The following is a 21,687-nucleotide window of genomic DNA, read 5'->3' on the forward strand; positions in this document are numbered from 1 at the left end:
AGAATTAAAAGGCAGGGAAAAAAATCTGTAGCCCAACAGGCAGCAGAGGGGTAGATCCCAGACACAGCAGACAATCTGCTGGTAAAGAAAGGCTTTTTTTAGGGTTGGAGAAACACATGCAGTAAGCATGAACAAAGACCCTCTGCAAAGCCAAGGGGTGACGTGATGCAGGAACTGCAATTCCGGTCTCTCCTTGAGGGCTGGGCATGTTAAGGGTCTTTTAGATGGTCTTCCTACCCCTAATTTAGAGTTGGTCAATTTGAATAAACACAGGGAGGCTGATTGGTCCACAAGTTTGGGCTAAACTCATCCTGGTCTGACCTTAAACTTGTCCATGACACAGGCAGAGGGGCCCTATTGGCTGGGGGGAAAATCCTCAAAGTCTGTTTTAAACTGTCAGGCTTTTGTCTTAGGTCCAGAGGGTGAGGAAGAAGCCAGCCACTTTGGAATTTTACCATTTTTATTATCTAGTCATGGCCCTTCTCTCTGTCTGTCTATCAGGGGATCTAACACAGTATCGCTTACACTAGACTGTATGTTACCGGTCACAGTGACTGGTGCAGTAGCTACTTTTCTTATTGTGACAAAGTACTTGACTGAAACAGCCTGGGAAGGGTTCGTTAGGCCCCACACAGCAATGAAGGCATGGCAGTGTCAGCTGAGGTAAGGCATCAGGCAGCTTTGTCGAGGTCAGGAAACAGAGGAATGCTGGCTGATCTATCTAGGTCACTTCTGCTGCTGTGAAGAGACACCATGACCATGGCAACTCTCATAAAGGAAAGCATTTACCTGGGGCTTACTCACCCTTCAGAGGTGACAGGAAGCAGGCATGGTGCTGGAGGAGGAACTGAGAGTTCTCCATCTGAATCCATAGGGAGCAGGAAGAGAGAGACATTGGGCCTGGCTTGCGCTTCTCAAGCCCAAAGCCCACCCCCAGTGACAGAGTTTCTTCAACAAAGCCACACCTCCTCCTACTCTATGAGCCTATGGGAGCCATTGTCATTCAAGCCACCACACTCTGCTCATACTGTGCACCAGACCCGAGCCCGTGTGATGTTGCCACACAGAGTGGTCTTCCTTCCTCAGTTACTCCTCTCTGCATACCTTCACAGGCAACACCTAGAGGTTTGGTTCCTGGTGGTCTTAAATCCAACCAAGGTGGCAGTAAATATTAACCATCCCAACTGGGAAGTGCTATTCAAATTCAGGGGCATAGTCAGCAATGATAAACACTCAAGCATCTGGTGAAGTCTGGAATAGCAGGAACCTGCCTGCCCGAAATCCAAGGGGGCAAGGAGCAAACCACACATACCATTATCCCAGTGGAATCTGATGTTATCTGCAGCAACTCATTTCCTTACCACACAGATAGATGGCTATCAAGCACTGCTGGTCCCACTTCTGAAATGTCCTTCTTTCCTCAGTGACTGTCACTGGCTTGGTTCATGTATGAGCTTTTAGCTGTCAGCAAAGCCATAATATGGCTTTTGCTGTTTCCTGCTCCTCACATCTCTGTGGGAACATTGGAGAGTGACAACTTTTCAGTAAACAACACAAGCCACACCTGCTATGGAATAATCCTGTACACTGTAAAGATCTGTCACTCAAATTGGTTTAATAAAAAGCTGACAGGCCGGTAGCTGGGCAGGAAGTTAGGCAGGAAAGCCAAACTGAGAATGATGGGAAGAGGAAGGGCAGAGTCGGGAGTCACCAGCCAGATGCAGATGAGAATGCTGTACTGAGAAAAGGTACCAAGCCACGTGGCTAAACACAGATAAGGATTATGGGTTAATTTAAGTATAAGAGCTAGTTAGCAATAAGCCTGAGCTATCAGCTGTACATTTATAAGTAATATTAAGCCTCTGGCTGCTGGGTATTTGGGAACTGGTGGGGCAGAAAAAAATATTCTTAACCACTAAGCAAACCCTAGTTACAGTTTAAAAAGGGGACAGTTAATGGACCTTCCCTGAACATTAATTTGTTCTGCTATATTTCTTAAATAATTATTGACTGCCAACATCTTCCAGCACTAACAGACTAGAGGACAGAATAGGAACTATGTGCGGGTTTAATAGTGAGTATTCATCTACTCCAGCAGGTATCCATGTTCATTTATAGTAGGCTTTGTAGCAAAGCCAGAATTTCCATAAGAAAACAATCTGTACAACACACTGGCCTGCAACTCAGTTATCCACCTGCCTCTGCCTCCCAAGTGCTGGGACTAAAGATGTGTAACCATCACCACCCAGCTAACAATCTTGGTTTCTAATAGCTACACATGATTTCCAATTGAAAACCTGAGCTGGGCTCATAAAATAACTCAGACTGGTTGGTGGATGGTCACAACAGAGGATGTCCTTACCCAATCATCTTAAGTGTAGTCCAGGGCTGGAGATGGCTCAGTGGTTAGGAGTGCTCACTGCTCCTAAAGAGGGCAGGAATTCAGCACTCAGCATTCACTGTGGGCAGCTCACAGCTGCCTGTCCCAGGCCCTTTTCTTACCTTCTAGGTCACCCACACACATACGCCATTCACTCACACAGATACACACATAAACACATAAGTAAAAATAAATCTTTAAAAAAACAAACCACTTTGGTGACAAATAGACTAAATTTGGAACAATACACAGAGGACTGTTGTGGCCCCTTGTACACCTTATGCTTGCTATGTACTTTGTGAATTCACTCATTCAAAACTGAAAGCACGGCTAATGTAGATCATGCTCTAGGATGTATAAAATATTGTTCTGATTCTGATACAAGGAAATCAAGTGTAACTGAATGACTTTACACTGTAGCTTAGTTTTTGTACTTTGAGGAAGAAGCAAGTCAACCTGCCGCCCAGAGCTTGAGAAAAATCTATATAAACCGGATGACACTCAAAAGCTACATCATGTGGGCTGAATAAATGAAGCTGTGAACAGCCTAAGGGAAGAACAACTGGCTGGCTGTGGTGGCCCACGCCTTTAATCCCAGCCCTCGAGAGGCAGAGGTAGGTGGATCTCTGTGAGTTCAAGGACAACCTAGTCTACAGAGTATGTTCCAGGACAGCCACGGATGTTACACAGAGAAACCCTGTCCTGAAAACCTGCCCCCTCCAAAAAAAGAGAGTGAGAAAGAGCAACTAACTAAAGGAGTTTAGGTCAATTGTTCTTTCCAGGGCACAAATTAGAAATTAAATAGCCAGACATGGTAGCACATGCTGTTAATTCCATCAGTCAAAAGAGGCAAAGACAGGCAGATGTCTGTGAGTTCAAGGCCAGCCTGGTCTACACTATAAGTTCTAGGACAGCCAGGGCTACACAACAGAGATTATGTCTCAAAAAGTGAGGACTAGGGCTGGCAGATTTTCTGAAGCCATGGTTCCATACCCTGGGCCAACTGACATGAGTCTTAAGGGTAGCCTTGGCACTAAATCTTGTTCTCAGTTGTTAGGACTAAATTATCTCCAAATTCATAAACTGAAAACGTACTCCCCAATATGGTGTTATTACGAATGAGTGTCTGGAAGGTTCAATCATAGAACACTCAAGAACAGGATTTTATAAAAATCTTTTTCTGTTTTCTGCCATGTAAGGACATAAGCACATAGCAGACTATACCAGACAGTGGACCTTTCCAGACTCTAACCTTCAGAACTGTGAGAAATAAAATTCTCTTGTTTAAACCATACTATTTGTTATTGCAACCCCAACCAAGACACCATGGGCAACCAGGTGTACCACACATTGTAGGAGCAGACCTCTCTAGCTGTGACTCCTAGAACAAATTATTTTAAAGCTAAAAGAGGAAATATTGGTTTTTGAGATGAGAATTCATTGTACTGTCCAGTCTACTTTAGACTCCAGGGCCTGTGACCCTCCCCTTCAGCCTAAGCAGCTGGAAATACAGGTACACACCAATGAACCTGCTGACAAATTTTAATAGTCACAGGCAATTGAGTTTGATTGTATTTTGTAATTATTTTTATTTAAGGACCAGTTACCTGAATAACGTTAAATGCATTAGAACAGGAGCAAAACAAATTCTTAGTTACCGAAATACAAATTTCTCCTAGCAAAACATGCAAAAACCCACACATATTGTAGATCCAAGACAAAATGTGGATGAATAGTGCAACTATTTAAGAATATATTGTAAATATACAAAACTGAGTATAAAACTCCAAGCTACCTTGCAAATCATCGTTCAATCTTTTGTTTCACCTCATTCACAAAAGAAACTTAAAGTAGGCCTAGTTCAGCCCAATGGACTATCTCATCATGAGATAGGAAAAATTTAAAATACCTTAAGGAGTTCCTCACCCCGCTCTGATTCATCACTAAAAACCGAAGAATACAGCAGCTATATTTATGATGTTCCCAGAGCAGCTATGCCAGGGTGCAGTCTCTGGTGTTTGGTGAGAGCAGAGCGAAACCTGAAGGCTTTTCCACAGTCATCACACCCAAAGAGCTTCTCCCCTGAGTGACTCTTCTGATGCTGAATAAGGTATGTGTCCTGGCTAAAAGTCTTTGGGCATTCATTACAGTTGTAACGTTTCTCTCCAGTGTGAGTACTCTGATGTTCACTTAGGTGCATGCTCTGGGTAAAGGATTTGTCACATTCACTGTACTTATAGGGCTTCTCTCCCGTGTGAATTCGCTGATGCTGAGTCAGATGGGAGTTCTGGCTAAAGGATTTTTCACATTTGTTACACTGGTAGGGTTTTTCTTCTGTGTGAGTTTTTTGATGTTGTGCAAGAGATGAACAGTGTCGAAAGGTCTTACCACACTTGGGACATGCATACGGCTTTGCTCCTGTATGAATTCTTTTGTGTTGTGTAAGGTGTATTTTCTGGCTAAAGGCTCTCCCACATTCATTACACTTGTAAGGTCTTTCACCAGTATGGATTTTCTTATGCTGAATAAGTGATGAGCCATAGCTGAAGGTTTTCCCACATTCATGACATTGATAAGGCTTCTCTCCAGTATGAATTCTTTCATGCTTAGCAAGAGATGAACTCCGAATAAAGGCTTTCCCACATTCCTTACATTCATAGGCTTTCTCCTGGGTGTGAGTTTTCTGATGCTGATTAAGGTTTGACAGATAACTGAAAGCCTTTCCACACTCACTGCACTCAAAGGGTTTTTCTCGAGTGTGAATTCTCCGATGCTGAGTAAGGGATGAGCAGTAAATGAAGGCCTTTCCACAATCACCACATTTGTAGGGCTTTTCTCCTGTATGAATTTTCAGATGTTGAGCAAGGGATGACCAGTAACTAAAGGATTTTCCACATTCGGCACAATCATAGGGTTTTTCACCGGTGTGTGTTTTTTGATGTTGAGTCAGGTTTGAGTGCTGACTGAAGGCTTTTCCACATTCATTGCATTCATAAGGCTTTTCTCCTGTATGAATCATATGGTGACGGATAAATGTTGAAGGCCCATTGAAAGCCTTCCCACACTCATTACACTTATAGGTTTTCTCTCCAGTATGAATTTTTTGATGTTGAGTAAGGTGTGTACTCCTGGTGAAGGTTTTTTCACATTCTTCACATTTGAAAGGTTTTTCTCCTGTATGAATTTTCTGGTGTTCCATAAAGTGACCTCTCTGGCTAAAGGATTTTCCACAGTCATTACAAGTATATGGTTTCTCACCAGTGTGAATTCTCTGATGCTGAACAAGATGGGTCCTCTGACTAAAGGCTTTCCCACATTCATCACATTTATAGGGCTTTTCTCCAGTATGAATTCTTTGATGTTGAGTGAGAGATGGACCCTCAATGAAACCCTTTCCACACTGGTCACATTTGTATGGTTTATCTCCTGTATGAATTCTTTGATGATTTATAAGGTTTTCACTTCGACTGAAAGCTTTGTTACATTCATTACATTTATAGGGTTTTTCTCCAGTATGTGTTCTTTGATGACGAATGAGAGCGGAACAATAAGTAAAAGCTTTTCCACATTCATTGCACTTACACAGCTTCTCTTTTTTGATGGGGTGTGAATTCTGCTTGGCTCTTGTTTTGAGTGAAGTTTGTTCTAGAACTACTTCTGTTTGTGTTACAAGGCTTGAACTCACACCAAGACTGTTCTCACAAGTGAGTGCCGTTTTCTCAGTTACTTTTACTTTCCTTGACCGAGTTTGTTGGTTTGCCCGAAGGTTCTCTAAACTCCCATCAGATTTCCATGTTTCTAAGACACTGGAGCTGTAAGAATCATCCCTTTTGCAGCTGTTTACTACTGCCTCTGAAGACAGATGTTCTTTAGAGATGTCAAGTTCTAGGAGTGAAACACTATTCTCAGGTCTTATCTTCCAGTCTGAAAGAAAATAAAATGCCAGTATTTTCTGAACAGAGCAAAAGGAAACTGCCCTTGTTGGAGACTATCTAATCTTTTCAGGGTTCTCAAATATATAACCTTATTATTTGGTGAGAAAGTGGAAAGAGCTAAGGAAAATAAACCGAAACTGGAAAAAGATTGTTTACTTCAATTTTATAGATGATCTCTAAGGACCAATAAAAATGACATTTAAGGTGATAGTTAAATTTAAGAGGTGAGCTGGTTGTGGTGTTACACACTTTTAATCTCAGTACCTGGAAGACTGAAGCAGTACTACCACACTGGTGGCCCCCTCCTTCTTGCAAGTGACACCTTGCTCCAGTGGCCTAAGTGTCAGCCTGACCCCACTGCTACAAGGTTGGCTGCAGTCACTGAAGGCTCTGAAGACCTTCGTGCATGACAAACCCCATGTGAATGTGAGTAGCACTGGCCACATGGAATCCCAGGTAAGACTACCCTGACCATAATCATCACAAAAATTCCAGCTGAAGGAGGTAGAGCTAAGTTCAAGAAGATGAGGACACAGACAGTGTCTCAGAGGAGAGTTTTAGGTATCACTATCAGTGCAGCCCATGTGGAATCCAGTACTCCTGCCTGCTCCTCTGCCCACAAAGACTTCCCCAAGCATGGAGGATCACTTAAAGCATATGACTCTGGTGGTGATGGCAGATGATGGTCCCATACCCCAGATGCAAGAGCACAATGGCTAAACAGATTGGGGCCAAGCATGCCGTGGTGTACATGAAAAAGGCAGACACTATGCAGAACTCAGAGATGGTGGGAGATAACATAGGTGGAGAGCCAGAAGCTGTTCACCTAGTTTGGCTATGAAGGAGCAGGGACTCCAGTCATTACAGGCTCTGTGCTCTCTGTGCCCTTGTGGAATGTGATTCTGAGCTAGGTGTGAAGTCAGTGTAAAAGTTGCTGGATGCTGTGGATGCTTACATCCTGGTGCTCACCTGGGACCTGGAGAAACACTTTCTGCTACCCATAGAGTCAGTCTACTCTATTCCTGGCTGGGATACAGTGGTGACAGGTACATTAGAGCACGGTATTTTGAAGAAGGGAGATGTGTGTGAGTTGTTGGGATATAACAAGGACATTCGCACTGTGATGATGGGTATTGAGACATTCCATAAGAGCTTGGAGAGGACTGAGGCAGGGGATAACATGGGTGCTCTGGTCTAAGGTACAGACAGGCAGGAGGATCGGAGCATGGTTTGGTCATAGTTCAGCCAGGCTCTTCTACCCAAAGCCACCAAAGGGTGGAGGCCCATGTTTACATCCTCAGTAAGGGGGAGGGTGACCACCACAAACCTTCTGTGTCTCATTTTATGCCTGTCATGTTCTCCCTGACTTGGGGCATGGCCTATCATGTTATCTTGCCTCCAGAGAAGGGACCTGCCATGCCTGGAGAGGACCTATGCTCAGCCTATGCTTGTGGCAGCCCACGTTCTTAGAGAAAGGCCAGCACTGCACCTTGCAGGATCGCAACTAGGCCACTGGCACTGTCCCCATCACAGAAACACCTGCCATGACAAAGGAGAACAGAATCTCAAATGGAAATGAGCTGAATTTCTGCTCAGGTTCTTGAGCTTAGGACTGCCCTGGTCAGTGTTCCTTCCTGTGGACACAAGCTTCGTCCAAGAATGAGTACAATGAACACATCTGCTCACAAGAAGTGGACTGCCAGGTAATGTAGGCAAATAAACCATTCCATGAACTTAGGGGGAAAAAAGGTAACCAGAGACCACTAAGGGTACAAAGAAAAGGACTGACTCTGAAAGACGCAGTATGAATTGAAATTCCTCATTAATGAGCAACAAAGCAAAATTTTAAGAATGCTGATGTAAACTCCAAACAAACAGGAGAGACTTAACTAAGATTTGTGACTGTTAGCCTGGAAATCAGAAGTAAGAATTCCATCTTTGCTAAAAATTAAGAGTTGTAAATAGGAGAGGAAATAATTTATGGTAGGAAAGATAACAAATTCAAGTCTACCATTTTGGAATTTGGCAAAAAGAAATGGAGGATTATATGGGTATAGGAGTGGGAGATGCCAGAAGCAGCATTATAATAGGATGTTTATGTGTAAGATACAAAATTTCAGCTGGAGAGGAAAGAAAACACTTGAAGCCACAGGAATACATATGAGAACAGGACCGGTGAGGAAGACCCTCAAGGATGACAGGATAAAAGAAAACATCCTCCAGTTCCACTGGTAACAGGACGACGGTAAGAAAAGACAGTGCATTGTAAGTCCAGTCACAACCACCATGAGCATGAACAGAATGGCAGACCTCATGCTGCCCACTATCTCCTCCCCATATCTCCATAGATAATGGACAGTGGGCAGCAGTGCAGGCAGCTTCATAGTGGCAGAACTTCAGCAATCACAGTCACTGCAGCACAGCTTTAGCAATGTGTTTCAGATGCATGTGTTCACCAAGAGGAATGGTACCCAGGGAAATAGGTTTGTATAGCAAATGATCACAAAGAACATCTGAGGCTGCTTGGAATGGCTTTGTCAGTGAAGGTGCCTGCTGCTGCTGGGCCTGACAATGAGTCAATCCCCATGACCCACATAGAAGGAGAGAACGGACTACTGCAAGTTGGCCTCTGACCTCCACACAAACACATGCACTCCTGGCCAACACACAAATAAAGGAAATGCAACAAAGAATATCTTCTGGATGTACTGTAGGGTGAAGCACAGAGTCTTGTACTGTTAAGAAAAAGAACACAGAGTCTTGTGCTGTTAAGAAAGAGAAAAGTGCTTGATAACCAATCACAAGCATGAAACATATGAAGGCAAAGTGACATCGACCACAACCAATGTCCACACAATGTCACATACTCTATTCAATGATCAAGAGAATTATCTAGGAAAAGAATAAAGGATTAGAGAAAGTTCTAGAAAGCATGCTGATTACTACCACACCTCTCACAAAAGCAATCTATTCTTTTCTACATACAAAAATCTATGGGCACTGACCAACATATTCCTATACCTTGTATGTGGAGAAGTAATTAAGGACGTTGATAACCAAGCTGCAAAAAAACAAGCAGACCAGTGAGATAAAACACACATCAGGATTACAGGTCTCTAAGACATCCTCAAGAAGGAGGCAACTGGGGGCTGGAGAAGCAGCTCAGTTAAGACCACTTACTGTTCTTGCAGTAGACCTGGGTTTGCTTCCAACACCCACAGAGTGGCTCACAATTGCCTGAAACTCCTGTTCCAGAGGATCTAACACCCTCTTCTGACCTCTGTGGGCACCAGGCCTGCATGTGGTAAAGAAACATACATGTAGGCAAAACAGTCACATACACACACACACACACACACACACACACACACACACACCACAAATGAATAAATAGTATTTCTAAAAACTAAAGTAGAAAGTATATTAATAGGTAATACCAAGCAGAGTAATAAATTTCAGAGATGAAGGTCAAGATTGAGACAATTATACATTCAGACAAAGATAAAAAGGAAAATTAATGAGCATAAACAAATCTGCCAAGAACTCTGGGATAAGTTCCATAGACAAAACCTAAGAATCTGGAAAAGGAACTGAGATAAATTCTAAAGGCACAATTTAATGAAATTATAGCATAAAATTATCTAAACCTACAAGGGGGAGAAAAAAGAACATCCATACACAACAAGCATATAGAACTACAGATAGACATAAACAACATGAGATAGTCAAGATGTCAAAATTACAAAAATAAATAAATAAATAAATAAATAAATAAATAAATAAATAAATAAATAAATAAAAAAAATTAAAACTGTATTATGTGGGGAAAATACCAACCCACATACATCAGAGAAATATCAGAATAACATCAGATCTCTCATTGACAACCCAAAAAGCCAGAAAAGTAAGTTGATAGTTCAAACCCTGGAAGTAAATTAACCACTAAGATTGTTACCTTGGGGCTGGAAAGGTGAGTCAGTGGTTAAAAAAACTTGTTGCTCTTGCAAAGGACCCAGGTTCAGTTCCTAACAGCCACATGGTGGCTCACAACCATCAGTAACTCCAGTTCCAAGGTTTTGACACTCTCTTCTGAGCTTCAGGCCGTGTGGGCACCAGACACACAAATGATGCACATACATACATGCTGGCAAAACAATCATACACATTAAAAAAAAAAAGAGATTGTTGAGGCTGGAGATAGCTCAATGGTTACAAACACTGGCTGTTCTTCCAGAGTGCTGGGTTTGATTCCCAGAACCCACATGGAGGCTCACAACTGTCTTAAACTCCAGTTCCGAAGATCCAATGCTTTCATCTGAATTCCAGGGGCAGTGCATGAATGTGGTGACAGATATACATGTATACATGGAGGCAAACACCCATACACACAAAATAATAAAATTAAAAATTAAAAAATTGTTATCCTCAGAAAAGTTATCTTTTCAAACATTTCAAGACAAGCATGTGGTAGTTTGAATGTAATTGGCCCCCATCAGCTCATAGGGGATGGGCACTATTAGGAAGTGTGACTTTGTTGAAGTAGGTGTGGCTTTGTTGGAGGAAATGTGTCACTGTGGAGGTGGGCTTTGAGGTTTCCTATGCTCAAACTACGCCTAGTTCAGTTTACTTCCTGTTGCCTGAGGATCAAGACTAGGACTCTCAGCTCTTTCACCAGCACCATGTCTGCCTGCACACCACCATGTTCTGCCAGGATAATAATGGACTAGACCTCTGGAACTGTAAGTCAGCCCCAATTAAATGTTTCCTTTATGAGAGCTGCCCTGGTCATGGTGTCTCTTCACAGCAATGGAACCCTGACTAAGACAAAGTGCAACCTAAGGCAATTATGACACTGCAGAGCACACTTCAAGGGATACAGTATGCAAGAAAAGGGGAAACAGCCCAAGAAGAGCATATGAGAGAATACATTTTTTCATGACAAGAATAGATACGTAAATGGGAGCCAGGAACAAATCTAGCATGCCTAACACAGTAAACCAGAAAACTCCTACCACTGGTAAGGAACAAAGAAAAGAACTATAGCAATAATCTAGTCAACCAAAACAACCAACAAAACCATAGGACACTGCAAACTCTTCAATAGTAACTTCAGATGCAAACGGCCTCAACTCACCAATATAATAACACAACTGACTGGATTACAAAACAAGATCCAACTATTTGTTGTATATTAGAAACACACTTTCCCTTCAAAGGCACTCATAAACAGATTCCAAAGAATGGAAATCAACCTACCAGACAAATGCAAACTTTTAACTTGCTCTGTAGATGAGGTTGGCCTTAAACTCAGAAATCAACCTGCCTCTGCCCCAGTGCTGGGATTCAAGGCATGCACCATCACCATCACCACTGGCTAAGCAAATGCAAACTTACATTAAGCTAGCATAACTATTCTGATATTGGATAAAGTAGATCTCAAACTGAAACTAGTCAGAATAGATAAAGAAGGCCACTGCATATTAACAAAGGGGACAATTTATTAAGGAGATATAACAAATGTTTGGGTTCCCAATTTAATGTAACAAATACTGAAAGGCATGAAAGGCCAGAAAGGTCTTCATATAGAAATACTGAAACATTTCAATAATCCATACTCACCTTTAGATGTCTTCCAAATTAAAAATCACCAAAGAAACTTCAGAGCTAAATTATACCATGTATCAGTTGGAATTAGATATCTGCACAACATTCTACCCATCAGATATAGAACGCATACTCTTCTCAGCAGCCCTTGAAATCATCTTAGAGACCACAAGCAAGCCTTAATAAATACAAAAGGATCAAAATTAATTCATTGTATCTCATCAGGTCATAATGGAATAAAATTGGAAACCATCAACAAGAGAAGCCACAGAAACAATACAAATTCTTGGAGACTGAACAAGATACATGTGAATGAACAGTGGGGTCATTGAAGAAATCAGGGAGGAAATAAAGAACTTCCTAGACTCAAAAGAAAATGATAGCACAATTTACCAGAAGCTAAGGTAATTCTTAAGTTTATAGCTGTATGTGCATACATTAACCACTGCCCCCTAAAAAAAAAGAACCAGAGGTGTGGGTTTCACATGTGCATACCCACATGCTGACATTCACACCTACACATAATTAAAAAAGAAAAAATAAGACAAACAGCAAGCAATCTAATGATATATCTCAGTGTTAAACACACACAGACATTAATTTTAAAAATTATGTGTGTGAACATATGTACATGGGTGCCTGTGCCCAAAGAGGACAGAGATATCAAATTCCTTGGATCTGGAGTCAAGGTGGTTGTGAGCTACCCTACGAAGCTATTAGGAACTGAACTTGGGTAGACTGGAGGAGCATCAAGCTCTCTTAACCCCTAGGCCATCTCTCCTGCTCCCAACTTCAAGGTTCTAGAAAAAATAATAAGATTAAATTAAAAAATAAACAAAGAAACAAAAAACAACAAGCTGTAGTAGTTTTTTGTCAGCTTGATATAAACTAGAATAATCTGGGAAGTGAAACTTCATCTGAGGAACTGACTGGATCAGATTGGCCTGTAGGCAGGTCTGTGGGGGGCATTTTCTTGATTAATATTAACTGGGAGGGCCCAGCCCACTGTGGATGGTGCCACCTTTGGGCAGGTGGTCCTAGGTTGTAGTAACAAGCAAGCAGCGTGAGCTATGGCAAGCAAGGCAGTAAGCAGTGTTCCTCTATGGTCTCTGCTTCAGTTTCTGTCTCTAGGTTCCTATACGGTTTTGAGTCCTGGCCTTGGCTTCTCAATAATGGACTATGACCAGGAAGTTTAAGCCAAAAAACCTTTTTCCTTCCCAAGTTGTTTTTGGTCATGATGTTTATCACAGGTATAGAAAGCAAACTGGACATAAGCCAAACCCAAAAGCACATGACTAGAAATAATGCATAGGGCTGAAAATAATGAAACGGGGACTTAAAAGGACAATGCATAAAGTCAAAGAGTTAGTTCCTTGAAGAGATAAATAGATTGACAATCTTAGGCCAAACCAACAAAAGGAACAGAAGATGCACCTTTGCAAAATTAGAGATTCAAAAGGAACTGCTTACAAAAGACACCAATGAAATCCAGAGGATAATTAGGGAATACATTGAAAATATATTCAAAAGAGCTAGAAAATCTTAGCGAAAGGATAGATTCCTAAATATATGTGAGTTAGCAAAATTAAACCAAGATGTAAGCAATGTTTGCAGACCCGTAACAGTAACAATATTGAAACAGTAATTAAAAGTCTCCCCACAAAGAGAAGTCCAGGGCAAAATGAGTTTATTGCTGAATTCTTCCAAACTTTGAAGGAAGAGCTAATACCTATACTTCTCAAACTGTTTCACAAAAAAAGAAAAGGAGGGAAATACACCAAATTCATTTTACAAAGCTAGTATTACTCTGATATCAAAACCAGATAAAGTCAAAACAACAACAAAGTATAGACTAATACAGGAACAAAAACTTGCACCAAATACCTGGTAGCCAAATTCAAGAACACATTAAGATCATACATAACCACCACAGTTTTTTACCCTAGGGATGCAAGGCTGATTCAATATATACATATCTGTAAATAAAATAAGACGTAAATAGACTAAGGACAAAAATCACATGATCACCTCAATAAATGCAGAAAAGGCATTGGACAAAGCTCAACATCTCTTTGCCATGAGAGTCCTGAAAAAACTTAGGATACAAAGAACATAATGGTGCTGCAAATGTCAATTTTATTCCCCCCCCCCCTTTTTTTTTCTTTTTAGTTTTTCTAGACAGGGTTTCTCTGTGTAAAAGCTTTGGCTGTCCCAGAACTTGCTCTTGACCAGGCTGGCCTCAAACTCACAGAGATCTGCCTGCCTCTGCCTCCCGAATGCTGGGATTAAAGGCTACCACTACTTCCTGGCTATGATTTCATTTTTCTCTATGGCTGAATAAAATTCCAGTGTAGATGTATCACCTTTTCTTCATCTATTCCTGGGTTCATGGGCATCTAGGCTATTGTGAATAGTACAGCAATAAACAGAGTGACTAGGTTATTCCAGAGTCAGGACCTTGAAGAAATTCCTTGTGCAGTTTGGAAACTGATGACTTAGAAGATTATTATTCAGAATTATCCAGAATCTCAAGGACAGAATGATAAAGTGCCAGAATATGAAACTATGCATTAGAGTAAGAAGGGAGTATGTGCTTTAAAAAAAAAAAAAAAAAAAAAAAAAAAAGCTGCAGGTGTGGAACTCACTTTTATTTTAGTTTGGTTGGGGACAAAGAAAAGAGACTGGATGATGGCCAGCCAGTGTTGAGTGAAAGCATCTGGGGATATCATGTGTTTCCATTTGAAAGCCGAAAACAGAGTGAGGGGACAATCCTGGATCAAAAGAAAGTGGGAAGAGGGAGTGCCGAGCTCTGTTTGAGAAGACAACAATCAGGAAGGATGCCTCCTCTAAAGAGAATGTGAAAGGGAATGTCATCTCTCCACAGGTGATGCTCTGGGTGCACATCTACACAGAGTCACTTCTCACCAGGCTGGCCCCTGCAGAGAGCAGTCCTCTGTTGTCACACACTACTTACCTTCCATGGAAGCAACAGGAATGCATGACTCCTCAATCCATGGCTCTGTCCCTTGTTCCAGCTGGGAAATCACATCAGGTTTGGAAACCTGGAGTCCTGCTCAGAGGGGAAAAAAAGGAATCTGTCTGCAATAAGGAAAAAGCACTGGATCAGAATGTAATCTCACCACTCTGTTTCTAAGATATTCCACATGGGAAAAATCTGGTGCGATGAATAGCATGTCAACTGTCATAAACAATGGGGCAACTGAGAGGCTGATCTCAAGAGAGGAAGATTAGTCTGCTGTTCCACTTAATAATGAGGAGAAACTCCCAAAATTTAAAATTGTTGGTTTCTAAACTTAGATGTCAATCACATCTAAGCCCAAGAGATAATGGGCTTCCCACATCTCATCTAATTTGGGGTCACCCTCACTACAGAGACCAGGTATGTACCCTCCTCCCTACACTCCATCAAAACTTCGGGCTGCCCTTACCTACAGAGATGAGGTGTGCATTTGCCTCCCACACCATATAAATTTAGGGTTACCCTTACCTACAGACACCAGGTATACACCCTCACCCCACATCCTCATCTTAACTTGGGGGCATCACCCTCACCTATAGAGACCAGGTGTGTATAATTTTCCAACGTCACATCTCTGAACAAATCTCTCTGTATAGGATCCAGGTGTTTCCATTCTTCCTGGGTGAAGTTCACAACCACATCCTTAAAGGTCACTGATTCCTAAAACATCAAGTATTCTATTGCTTAGCCTTAGGAAATTGGTAAAATTAACAATATCCATAGAAGCAAGACAGGTGATAAACTAAAGTGATACTAGCATGTCACTAGGATGTCCACTTTTGGAAAAATTTAAAATAGTAGGTTGTGTGATATTTGCACACTGTGTGAAAATTAATTGCTGTGATGGTGTAATAAGAAGCTGAATGGCGGATAGCTAGGCAGGAGGTACAGGCAGGACTTGCAGGCAGAATCGCCAGCCAGATACGGAGGAAGCAGCATGGGCAGCATGGAGAGATGAGGGGATGAGCCACGTGACAGAACAATAGATGAACACAAATGGGTTAATTTAAGTTATAAGAGCTATGGGACAAACCGAAGCTAAGGCCAAGTCTTCATAATTAATAAGTCTCCATGTCATTATTTGTGAGCTGACGGCCCAAAGAAAAATCCATCTACATAATACCCATAGGATTGTTATTAAGAATAAAATAAATGTTCTATGTAGAGGGTGGTAATGTAGCTCACTGCAGAGCATGGGCAAGGCTGTAGGTTCAATCCTCAGCACCAAAAACCAAAAGCAAACCTTTTTTCCCTGTAAAGTGCTTAACTCAGGCATCCAAGTAAGTGCTCAGGCATTATTGGCCAATACTGTCCTTGTTCTTCCTTACCTCTGAGTTCTAAGACAGCGAATATTAATAACTGCTATCATCAATAACATTTTTACTATCTATAATGTGCAGGAATATCCAACAACTTTATGACAACATGGGATGGATGAGGAGACTTGTCCTATTACAGCTTGTTGTTGTTGGGGGTTGTTGAGACAGAGTTTCTCTGTGTGACAACCTTGGCTGTCCTGGAACTCGTTTTGTAGGCCAGACTGGCCTCAAGCTCAGAGATCAGCCTGCCTCTGCCTCCGCAGTGCTGGGACTAAATGCATGTGCCACCACACCCAGCTGCCCTGTTACATTGCAAAGGACACCAAAGTATAAAGCAACTGAAACAGTGTCATGTTACAGAATAAAGTCCAGTAAGAAAACAACAGCTCAAAATAGGCCTACGTGTTTAAGAGCTGCATAGGATTAAGCATTGTTCAAATTAATTAAGATACAATCGATCTTAATCACTACATCATACCATTACAATTAACTTGGCAAAAAAAAAAAATTTAAGTGAGATCTTTACATCTTTAAAATATACCCAAATATTCCTGTTGGCTTAAAGACTATATATTGTGGAGTCGCTGGTTTGAGAGATGGCCCTGCTATATAATCCTGGCTGGCTTCTGTCTCCTAAGTGCTGGGAGATTAAAGGCCTGTGCCACTAATCCCAGCTTCATTTTGGATTTTTTTGCTTCTATGGTTTTGAGCAAACTAAGCTTCTATAATTAATTATAGTAACAATAGGAAACTAACATATGTATTGAACACTTCACCCAATATGAGCAACTTTACCTTCCTTTACAGTACTCTCTGATCATTCATAAGATGGCTCATATTCTAACCAAAGAAAAGTCAAATGAATCACTAAATTTAAAAGGATTCAAGCCACACAAAATATATCTTCTGACTATAGATATGTTCACTAACTACTTAGAACATGATGATGGTTTTATGAACTTCCATGTATGTTAAAACTTATGCAATTACAGTTGGCCTCTACATCTGTAGATTCAACCAACTGTAGATTAAATATATTCAAAGAACATGCACAGATATTGTTCTTGTCACTACTCCCTAAATACAGTAAAACAACTGCATATACTGTATTTGCACAGTATTCACAGTTTATTAGATAAGTATCTAGGATGACTAACGTACACAGGAGGATGTGGACAGGTTATATGCAAATATTGTGCCGTCTAAGTGAGGGATTTGAGGATCTACATGCTTTGGAATCTGTTAGGGGTCCTAGAACCAATTCCTCTAGAATACAGAAGAATGACAATATATTTTAAATGCATACAGTTTATTGTCACAATATTCCTCAATAAAAAAAGTGATGCTACAAGTCCTTAAGTTGAAATTGGGCAGAACTAGGATGTGTGGCCTGAGTGAGCATAGGAAACCCGAAGAAGGAAGGCTCTAAGGTTCATTAAGGCCTGTGGAAAAATTCTTTCTCTCTCATTCATTCTTTCTTTTGTCTAAGTTCTCAAGAAGATACATTTTCCCAACTTTATCAGGTCATTTTTCCTACATTAAAATCTAATATGGCTCAAAGATGACCTAGAGAATAAAGCCTCACATTTCTCATTAGATATTCAAGATCTTTCATATTCTGACTGAATTCAATTTTCCAAAATAAGCCAGCTCCTCCAAATCTTTCTGAATCTGTGGCTGTTAGCAGTGCTTACCTGCACACCTCTGCTCATAACTCTCTCCATACCTGTACTCGGCTTCTCACTCCAATATTCAAATGTCACTTGTCCTTCAGAGGGTACAATTCCACATCGTCCATGTAACTCTCTGTCCCTTGCAAACCACACATTCCCTCAGATCTACAGCACTCATTTCGTCTTCCATGCTTGTTTTGATTTTTATTGGCCATTTTACTCTATTCAAGTGAAGTAAATGTTGTGCTACTTTTCCCCTCAGCCCAGTAGTGTTACAAGATACTAGGTAAGAGGTAAATGGTGCATGCATCCTTGAAACTGGAGAGGCAGAGCAGGATCCAGATGAGATCACAAGACAGATGAGAGCCCAGAAAGACTTGCCAATGATGATTTGGGGGTAAACAGACCTCACAATAAAAGACACATTATTCTGAGAAGTGACATGGTGTTGTTTTTCGGCTCTTTTGGGGGGCCCACCACCCAATTCCCAAATAAATCACACATGGAGGCTTATTCTTAATTATGAATACCTGACCTTAGCTTGGCTTGTTTCTTGCCAACTTTTCTTAAATTATCTATCTTCCCTTTGCCTCTGAGCTTTTCCCATTCTCTTACCTCTGTAAATCTTACTCTTACTCTTTGGCTTGCTGTGTAGCTGGCCCCTGAGTCCTTCTCTTTCTCTGGCTACTGCTTCTCTTTCCCCAGATTTCTCCTTCTACTTATCCTCTCTGCCTGCCAGCCCCACCTATTTCTCTCTCCTGACTCACTATTTGCCGTTCAGCTCTATATTAGACCATCAGGTGTTCTAGACAGGCACAGCAACACAGCTTCACAGAGTTAAACAAATGCAACATAAACAAAAGTAACACACCTTAAAATAATACTCTACAACAAGGCACTTAAGAAAATCTCAACTTACCCGAAAACTAGTTGATGGAAGTAGAGGATGTCCCTCATGGAGACTGGCGGAGTCGGCAAAGGACAGGCCTAAGGAGGAAGAGGCCAGGGTGAATCTGACTAGTCTGTTGTTCCCAGCAATAGAGAAAAACTCATTTTTCTTCCTGGAAATAACAACCATGTCTCTCCTTCCTTTATGTCTGAATCCCTCAGCCCCCCAAAAAGATTCAGCTGAGGCCTCTGTACTGTCCTGAGTAGGCTCAGGGGGGAAAAAACAAAACACTGCTTTAAGATTCAGCTTTGTCTCTTGATACTTAACTACTCACACAGTTCATACAGCTAAATCTGAGGTCCTCATTAAGTGGGGCAAGACATTCCTGCTGCCTTTTCTCTGCTACCCATAAAATGTCAGTCAACAGCAGGAGATGAAGGTGTGTGCCTTTAACCCCGGCACTAAGGAAGCAAGGACTTGCGGAACTCTGGGAGTTTAGTGGCACACACAATGTACACACCGTGCAACCATGCATACCTAATGGAAGGTAAGCATTCGTACACATAAAATAAAAATCAATCTAAAAAAATTTTAACAAAATATTTTGAGGGAAAAATAGTAACATATTATACTCTCAGGCATTTTTTGTTTGTTTTGTTTTGTTTTTCGAGACAGGGTTTCTCTGTGTAGCTTTGCGCCTTTCCTGGGACTCACTCTGTAGACCAGGCTAGCCTCGAACTCACAGAGATCCGCCTGGCTCTGCCTCCCGAGTGCTGGGATTAAAGGCGTGCGCCACCACCGCCCGGCCAGGCATTTTTTAAATAACATTTAAAGAACTATATTTTTTTTAGGCACTACAATGTAAGAAACGTGCTAACTAGGAAAAAGGCTTCTCAGAAGTCTAGAGTTCTTACATGGACCTATCAAAGGAAATGAGGCCAGGCTACTCGAACTAGAACTGGGGAGTTCTAACAGCTGAATTCACAGGTCAGATTGGCACTGTGAAAGAACGGACAGTCTCTAGTGCTTTTAAGATCACAAGAACAGGCACTTTTGGTAAAAGGAACAAAAAAACAACTATGTTGTTTGCACCCAATGGCGAGTTTAAGGCCACACTCGCACCGGCACAAGCTCGAAAAATTGCTGTCTGCAAGATATTTCAAAACTTATCTTTGCATTGAAGAGATAGAACACTACTTTTTTTTCTGACTACAACAATTTATTATTCTAAAATGAAATAAAGAAAAATATCAAGAGGATCAGATATTCTGAACTGTTGTTCCTTTTCAAATTCTCACGTCCAGGAGACAGAATTAACTCTTCCCGTCTCTTTGGATGATGTAATTAGGTTTCTTTTACCCCTAGCCACATTGCTTCCTCCTCCCACCTCTCAGTTCTGCCCCGGTAGTCCCCATTACCTGCCATCTCAGGAGCTCTACTGTGTTCCGCTAGAACTTGGACACGTGGATACCCAGGCAGCTTCAGTCTGGGGCTTGAATGTCCCGCTCCCCTTCCAGGGTGGGTGCCTTATGCCCTCCGAGGTTGGCTTACAGGGCACAGGATGCAGTCCGCAGCACACGTCTTACAGTGCACCTCAGACTCATGCCGAGCGGCCAGGAGGTCCTGCCCAAGAGCGGAGAGCACAGGAGAGGACTGGATTACTACACCGAAACACACCGTGGAAAGGGAGGGCGCAGCTCTGCTAGGCAGAGCTCCACCTCGAGTCTGACCAGGCGCTCTCCACCGGTGCGCGACCTGCTACTTCCCCGGCCCGCGGCCAGACACACCTGTTGCGGGGCACACCAGAGGGCACGCTGCCCTGCAGCTCAGCTGGCCCGGCCCAGAACAAAGGAACAAAGCCTTGGGGAACCGGCGGCCCCGCCATCAAAGAGGGGAGGCGCGCCCCCTTCCCTAGCAACGCGGCTTCCTCCCGCGCAGGCCGCCTTACGCCGGCCTGCAAGGTGACGTCACACTCCCTGGGGCCTGGCGGTTGCCATGGTGATACCTGGACTCCTGTCTAGTGACGCACTCGTTAGGATCCTGGATCGCGTGGCATGGTCAACAAACCTAAAGGTAGGAGCCTACGCCGGGGAACTGGCCAGATACCCACCTCTTTCCACGCCCACAGTCGGTTTAGCGGTCACTTCCGGTCGGGCAGACGCTCCCCTTTCTTTCCTCCTCCCTCCAACACACGCGCGCGCCACATCGGGGAGTACGAAGGACCACATTTCCCAGAATGCAACACGCAGGGTTTCTGAATTACTTTTCCCAGGCTTCCACAAATGTTTCCGTCCCACTTGGTGGGTCCGGAGGTTGCACTTACCTACTATTTGCGTCTGATTGCTTGGATTGTGAGCAGAGGTAGTCATATACTAGTCTTTGGAACAAAGACAGATACACACACCTGCAGAGTTTTGGTTCGGAGATCTTGGGGCAGGGTCTCATGCTCCTCAGGATGGCCTCGAACTTGCTATATAGATGTAGCTGGCCTTGAATTCCTGATCCACTTTCTCCACCTCCCAAGGGTCAAGACCTCCCACACTGAGAATTTCAAAACACAAGCATACATTTCACCATTCAGCCCTACTTTTATTACCTGGCCTGCATTATTCTTTATATGATTTTTGTCATTTTGAAAATATCTGTCATTACCCATTGAATTGTTTTTATGTCTTCGAAAAACGTCCCACATTTTTTTAAATGCTAAAGAAAACGGAAGGAGGTGGTGGTACAGTATTTTAATGCTCTCTGTTCAGTCTTCTCTCAGAGATCAGGCCTCAATTTCAGTTTCCCAGACTGAACAAGCAGTTTCTGAAAGAGCTACAAAGGACAATCAATCTCTAACAC

The 21,687-nt window shown here is 42.2% G+C and overlaps 1 protein-coding gene, 1 long non-coding RNA gene and 1 pseudogene across 7 annotated transcripts in view; 2 read left to right on the forward strand and 1 right to left on the reverse strand.

The window, feature by feature from the left end:
* Positions 1-3,944: 3,944 nt before the first annotated feature.
* On the reverse strand, positions 3,945-21,359 carry Znf184 (zinc finger protein 184). Of its 4 annotated transcripts, none has more exons than XM_059263326.1 (6): positions 20,951-21,359; positions 20,259-20,463; positions 18,871-18,938; positions 15,493-15,619; positions 14,894-14,989; positions 3,945-6,304 (listed from the first exon to the last, which is right to left on the reverse strand). In XM_059263326.1, the coding sequence occupies exons 2-6, from the start codon at positions 20,263-20,265 to the stop codon at positions 4,353-4,355; spliced, it is 2,250 nt and encodes a 749-aa protein (XP_059119309.1). In that variant the 5' UTR covers positions 20,266-20,463; positions 20,951-21,359; the 3' UTR covers positions 3,945-4,352. The 4 variants fall into 4 exon arrangements, with proteins under 4 accessions (XP_059119309.1, XP_059119310.1, XP_059119308.1 ...); XM_059263327.1 differs by lacking the exon at positions 20,951-21,359 and adding an exon at positions 20,846-20,931; XM_059263325.1 differs by lacking the exon at positions 20,951-21,359 and adding an exon at positions 20,628-20,793.
* LOC131910331 (elongation factor Tu, mitochondrial-like) lies at positions 6,508-7,919 on the forward strand (annotated as a pseudogene).
* Positions 20,826-21,687, forward strand: part of LOC131911349 (uncharacterized) — a 42,679-nt gene continuing 41,817 nt past the window's right edge. For all 3 annotated transcript variants that reach the window (XR_009379343.1, XR_009379342.1, XR_009379341.1), the window contains exon 1: positions 20,826-20,913. This is a non-coding gene — a long non-coding RNA (uncharacterized LOC131911349). The remainder of the gene's footprint in view (positions 20,914-21,687) is intronic.

The sequence above is a fragment of the Peromyscus eremicus genome, chromosome 5 (assembly GCF_949786415.1).
Source record: "Peromyscus eremicus chromosome 5, PerEre_H2_v1, whole genome shotgun sequence".
Classification (NCBI taxonomy): domain Eukaryota; kingdom Metazoa; phylum Chordata; class Mammalia; order Rodentia; family Cricetidae; genus Peromyscus; species Peromyscus eremicus.